A 6,597-nucleotide genomic window follows, 5' to 3' on the forward strand; every position below is an offset into this window, starting at 1 on the left:
GGAAGGAGGGAGGGAGATGGCTGGCTTTGTTAGGAGGGAAGAAATTGGCTAATGCAGTGATGGAGGCTGAGAAGTCCCACTACCTACTGTCTCTGAGCTGGAGGCCCAGGAAAGCCAGTGGTGTAGGTCTAATCCCAAGTCCAAAGGCCTGAGAACCAGGGATGCGGGTGTGGTAGGTCTCTGAGTGCAGAAGCCGCCTGTCCCCGCTCAGGCCGTCAGGCAGAGAGCCCGTTCTTACTCTGCCTTTTTGTTCTCTTCAGACCCTTGGTGGATGGGAGAGGCCCACCCACCCTAAGAGAGGGCGTCTGCTTGGCCTGATCTACTAGTTCGCATTCTCATCTCAGCCAGAAACACCTTCAGAGACGCACTCGGAGTAAGACTTGGTCAAATATCTGGGCACTCTGGGGCTGGTCAAGTTGACAAATAAAATTTCCCACTGCAGCTGGCTATGGCCACACTCCGGCAGCCAGACAGTCTAGTTCAAGAATTCCTTGGCTATACCCACCCCCTGGCCCCCAGCCACGAGGCTCCGCAGCCCAGCCAGGCACTGCACCTGACGCAAGGTGGGGGCTGGCTGAGAGTCTTTCAGGAGAGCTGACAACTGTATTGACCCCAGTCAGAGAGCAGCGTTTCTCTGCTCCGACCTAGAGGGTCTGCTCCGTGACCTTCTCCTAATTCAGCGAGTTCAGGCACTTTCCTCTCTTACATACAGACGCAGCCACATTCTTGGGTGTCCCTCGTCGCCCAGACTTACCCACCTGCTTCCCTCTCTCATTTCAGGTACACGGTTGGTTTCCCAGGATCCCAGATGCTTTGGCAGTGCCCCGAGCTCCCTCCACCAGAGCCCGGATATGGAGCACCTCAGGCTTGCCTTTGGTTTCCCCTGCAGCAACCCTCAGACTGTCCCCACACACACCCTTCACCACAGCCCCAGACACCGTTCATCAGGCTTCAAGTCTGTGTTTAGGGTAATGAGTCTCCCTCTTATTACAGGAAGCATTTGACCGCTCAGCCCATTGATAGGAGTTTGTAGCTTTCTTTGTTCTGAGCATCAAGGACCAAATAAGTACCTAGAGACCAGAGAGGGTTTTCTCTATATTTATTCCAAAATAAAGATATAAAATTTTAAACAAATTATTACAGCGGTCTTGCTTTAGCATAGCTTATTTGATTGTTAAACTGGAACAACTTAAAAAGGAGGCTTCTAAATTCAATAAATAGAATAAATAACATTTCTTCTTCACACTCTGCCTCTCATCCTTTCTTTCTGGAAACTTTCCAGGAGACTCCTCAGAAAGATGAGCGTGTTGCCTACTGTGGTTCGGTTGCATGGCTGTTCACAGGAAAAATCCTGTGGGAATAAAAGTTGACAAAGGCAGAATAACTAAAATTGCACGGAGCCCTGCAGTCCTGGGAGCCACCCTGTCCAGAGCTGGTGAGTGGTAGAGGGGACAGCCAGTGGGGATGGGGGTGTGCAGGGAACAGGGGCTTGAGTCATAGAACAAATGGGTGGGGAGTCCATGGCTAACGTGTGGCGTAAGCGGCATAGATGGTTGACTTTGTGGTAGGATTTTAGGGGTCTCTTTGCCCCCTCCCCCCACCGATGGTCCTAAATCTCCTTAGTAGAGGAAATCTTGGGACACCTTGAGGCTTAAAATGTTATTATCCTTTTTGCTTGTCCTTCCAAAATCATTTTATAGCACAGTGACTGAGAGTGGGATTTGGGCATCCCATAGACCAGAGTTCCGATCTCAGCGCTGCCACTTATTAAACATGGAGCCTTCGGCAAATCAGCTAACCTGTTTCCTCTTCTACAGCAAGAGGGTAGTAAATCTGACAGTTGTCATTAAGGTAGGTATTCAGTGTATATTAAGGTATATTAAGGGCTATGTGCTCTTGATGGCAGAAACCCCTGTAGTTCAACAGCTGAGTGAGGAGGGGCCCTCCTGTAGGTAACGACCAAAGTTCGCCCCCTCCCCTTTCCTCCAGCAGCTGTGGTAGATGCTCAGGAAGAGAACACGCTGATAGGCGTTTGGGGCAAATGACAGGCTTCCACCTGGACTTGGGTGTGTCTTCCTGTAAACACCTCTTTGGCCAATGGAAAGAAAACCTGTAACATACAGGCCACAGTATCTACTCAGCACAGTATCTCTGAGGATAACTGAATCTCTAGGATAATTGAGAATTGTGTGGGCTATAGATTTTAGCTTCTTATTATAATCAGGCTTGATTCTTTCATTATTCAAGAGGTGGAGAGAGGTAAAAGCCAACAGGGGGGAGATTAAAAAAAAAGCAACAACAAAGGGGGAACAATGAGCTTTGGGGGCATATCTCACTTTAATTCTGTTGTTCTGATTAAATTTCTTAGATGTCCCTAATCAACCTTGAACTACCAGTTCCAGCTTCATCACCCTTTCTCATTCAGATGGAGTTGGCGTTGACATTCACCCACAAATTACTAACCAGAACACATCACAGATAATAAAAACACACTTACTCCACACTTGTTGTTCTTGAGGGCTTCAACTGTTTTCTTCACCTTGCTGAAAATCAGGGAGAGTTCTGGCTTCGCTGTGGTGTTGCTCATCTTCGATAGGCCCTCCTGGAAGCACGCGGTGGTGCAGTTGTCCTGATAAATAACAACGATTTGGGAAAATGGACATTCAGAGGACAGCTCGGAGTTAAAATCACAAAGAGAAAGCTTTCGGAGACTATTTTAATTTAACCAGCGTAACCTAATCTTGCATTACTTTCAGACAGGTCCCTTGCCAGTCTAGGAAATGATCTTCAGTGTCTCAAGGGGAGACCATTTTCCCACAGTGACACTTCCTCGAACTTTCCAGTATGTTCCATCCAGGGAACCCACACCTGGGGCTCCCAGGGAACAGTCAGTTCCGAGTCTGCTTTTCAAAGGCTGCTGCTCTGTTTCCAGTCTTGTCAGAGTGCGTTTGAAAGTGCAGAGAAAGGAAAAGCCTTTTTCACACCAACCTGATGGGAGGTACCAACTGAATACAGCCAGTGTTTCTGCAGGCGCTAAAGTCATGGGATATAACCCAAGGGGATTTGCTGGGCCTTAACTGCATGGTTCCTCTGCAGAAGGCGCCATATGCTCTTGTCGTCTGATGGAGGGACCATGGTGGGGTGTGGCACCTGACCTCAGCTCCGGGAAAAGCTCAGACGCTCCCAGCCCTTGCTCATGAGAGAGTAAAGCACAGCAGCACCTCGGCTCAGTGCTGCCGCCGCATCTTAACCAGGAACTTCCTGCCGTGCACCCTGTCTGCCGAAGTCAGAAACCCTTTCACTTTCCTTCCACCCACAACCTCAGATGCCCCATCCTCTCAGAGGGCAGCCTTCAGACCTTGCAGTAGCCACTCTAAGTGGGCGAAGGAGAAGGAGAGGATGAAGGCCAAAGGGAGAAGGCAGAGCACAGACATCGTTTAGGGCAGAGGAAGGACAAAAGGTTGTCATTTTCTTTACATTGTTTTGCAACCCTGGAGTGACCAGCAAAGAGATTACCAAGCGGTGTGATATGAGAGGCATCATTTGTTATATTCTCAATTCCAGTTTGATTTAATTGTACACATGGCCACAATTCAAGATTCTTTTTTTTTTTTTTTTTTGTCTTTTTGCCATTTCTAGGGCAAAAACATATATGGAGGTTCCCAGGCTAGGGGTCTAATTGGAGCTGTAGCTGCTGGCCTGTGTCACAGCCACAGCAATGCAGGATCTGAGCCTCGTCTGCAACCTACACCACAGCTCATGGCAGTGCCGGATCCTTAATGCACTAAGCGAGGCCAGGGATCGAATCCGCAACCTCATGATTCCTAGTCGGATTCGTTTCAGCTGCGCCACGACAGGAACTCCAAGATTTTTTAAATATGGAAAAGTGTTTAGACTTCTCAAGGAGCCTAAATACAATAAATATATACAGTATAGAATTTCAAGATTGTGAAAGGTTGTAAAAGGATGCACCGTCTATAACAATTGCAAGAAAGTAACACTTTCTTTTTTTTTTTTCTTTTTTTTTCTTTTTAGGGCCACACCTTCCGCACATGGAAGTTCCCAGACTAGGGCTCAAATCAGGGCTGCAGCTGTGGTCTACACTACAGCCATGGCAACACTGGATCCTAGCCACATCTCTGACCTTTGCCTTAGCTTGTGGCAATGCCGGATCCTTAACCCACTGATGGAGGCCAGGGATCAAACCCACATCCTCACAGAAACAATGTCAGGTTCTTAACCCAGTGAGGCACAAGGGGTCCTCCTTAAGTAACACTTTCTTAGTTGAAATAGCAACTAGAAAAGTTTATTTTGACTTAACAATGTTCAAAAAACAAGATTATATTATTTTAGTATACTCACGGAAGGAATGGGCAGACATAAACAATCGGTCACCTGCAAAAGAGAAATTTCGGAGTAAAGATGCAAGATGTGGAAATTAAAATTAGTTCGGAAAGTTCTTAAAAGATAATTTACTCACATTGGGGCTGCAGCTGCATTTTGCAGGTGGGTGTTTCTAAAGTCAGGAGAGAGACAAGAATGCTCGATGAGTGGTGTGTTTTTCCTCCTCTTATATTTCACCTAAGTTTTCAACAGCAGCCTTTCCTGCTGGCCCCCCCACCTCTGTAGCTTACCTGCAGGTTGTTGATGAGGTGTTCAACATTCTTGATCCCTGTCAAGGTCATACACCCCTGGCTGGCCGAGGAACAGAGGAACAGGGCAGAGGCAAGGACCACAGCTGGGAACATCTTGACGCGGGGCTGGAGCTTGGCGTTTAGATGCCCTCAGATCGAGTCGTATTTAAAGCTCCCCAGCAATCATGGAAAAACCCTGACATCAAACTGATACTAATGCCCACTTTTTCTCTGTAAGTTTGGGCCACTCGATGTTGAAAAAAAAAAATGTATATACTTATATCTCAAATTGAGTCACTTGGCAAAGACTGTGTTACATTGTCCCAGGAAATATCGTTCCTCAGAAAAGATGCTTTTCAAAATGTGGGTACCAAGATGCTGTAGGAAAAGTTAAAGATCTTAAAACCATAAATTTTTTTTTTTTTTTTTTTTTTTTTTAGGCAGAGATTCTCATCGTGACAGTGAAAATACTTTCCATGAAAGCCCAGGTCTGTATTTTCCCCTTTTTACTTTATTGGAAATGCTGATATAATAGCCAGTCATCAATATTCTAATGAAGAGGGGTAGGCAGGATGAGAAAGAGTGCAGGAAAGCTGTTTTGTCATCAGGGTTTTTGCAAGTTTTGTCATCGTTCCCTTTGGTCTTATTCTCCTCCCAAATCTTAGCGTAGTCCTGCACGCCTGGGGCCAGATTCTCCATCTCAGACAAATGCATCCTCGAGCAGCTTCTGAAGGAGGAAGTCTTCAGTCGTAAGCACGACTTTGCAACCACAGTGCCTGTTAAAACCAGCCTGGAGGATTCCTCAGGCCAGCACTGTGCAACATCCAGTAAAAACTCTGTGCTTGAAATAGGAAAACAGCTAACATTTATTCCTTACAAAATAAGCACTTTATGAGAATTAAGCCATGTGATGTGTACAGCCGCCAAGTGAAGTAGGTACGGTTTTGTCACCCCCGTTTTTTATCTTTTAAACATTGTCTGTATCTTAGCTTCTCAGTCCTTTGATGGGGCTGTTGTTATCACTATGAGCCAGCAAGCAGTCTCACTGTAGTGTTATGATGTAACCACTGTAATTATCCTCATTATGCTATAGATGGGGAAACTGGGGCACAGAGAGGCAAATAATTGGGCCAAAGCCACACAGCCAGAAAACACCAAAATTTGTATTCTAGCCCAAAGGTTTGACTCTCAGGTTCAGCCCTTAATCCTCTGGCATTCCTGCTTCTCTGGGTGTATCTGTTGGGACATTGGCCTCTTGTGGGTCTAGTCCCCCCCCCCCCCCCGCCTCCCCCCATATCCTTAGCACTTGGAAAAGTGCCTGAGGAACAGTAGGCTATCACTAAATGCTGCTTAGGTCAAATCATTCATGTGGAAAGTTTTTGAAATTGTGAGATTTTGTAAGCTTTCTTTTCTTTTCTTTTTCTTTTTTTTTCTTTCTTCAGGGCCACACCTGCAGCATATGGGAGTTCCCAGGCTAGGGGCCTAATCAGAGCTGCAGCTACCAGCCTACACCACAGCCACAGCAATGTAGGATCCAAGCCACGTCCTCGACCCACACCACAGCTCCTGGCAACACTGGCTCCCTAACTCACTGAACGAGGCCAGGATCAAACCTGCATCCTCATGAATACTCATCGGATTCATTTCTGCTGCACCACAACAGGAACTCCCTGTAAGGTTTCAAATCTAGTTTTTAGGAGATGTTTGGAGATGTGTATGCTTAAGAAAATATATCTTCTACACACTAGAGACCGAAAGGTGGGGTTCTTTTGCTTGGCACTTTGTGCGGTGATACCCAACTGGGACGAGTCTGGAAGATTTCTCGCTACTACTGTACGAGTGTGTGACATTGTTGCTTTTTCCTTAGGAGTGGTGATGGATCATTGGTGTTGGGCTGCACTCTGCGGAAGGGGAGTATCTTGGTGGCAAACAAGGTAAAGAGAAACTGAATTTTTTTCTTAAT

The 6,597-nt window shown here is 46.4% G+C and overlaps 1 protein-coding gene across 1 annotated transcript; it reads right to left on the reverse strand.

The window, feature by feature from the left end:
- Positions 1-1,144: 1,144 nt before the first annotated feature.
- IL9 (interleukin 9) lies at positions 1,145-4,785 on the reverse strand. Its single transcript, NM_001166043.1, is given in 5 exon segments — positions 1,145-1,351; positions 2,498-2,629; positions 4,363-4,395; positions 4,481-4,516; positions 4,635-4,785. Coding segments are annotated over 5 exon segments (426 nt in total). The 5' UTR covers positions 4,749-4,785; the 3' UTR covers positions 1,145-1,240.
- Positions 4,786-6,597: the final 1,812 nt, after the last annotated feature.

Source organism: Sus scrofa, chromosome 2 (genome assembly GCF_054392235.1).
Source record: "Sus scrofa isolate SSC_HxYL_T2T_F1_AM1 chromosome 2, Sscrofa_HxYL_maternal_Yorkshire_Landrace_v2.0, whole genome shotgun sequence".
NCBI lineage: Eukaryota > Metazoa > Chordata > Mammalia > Artiodactyla > Suidae > Sus > Sus scrofa.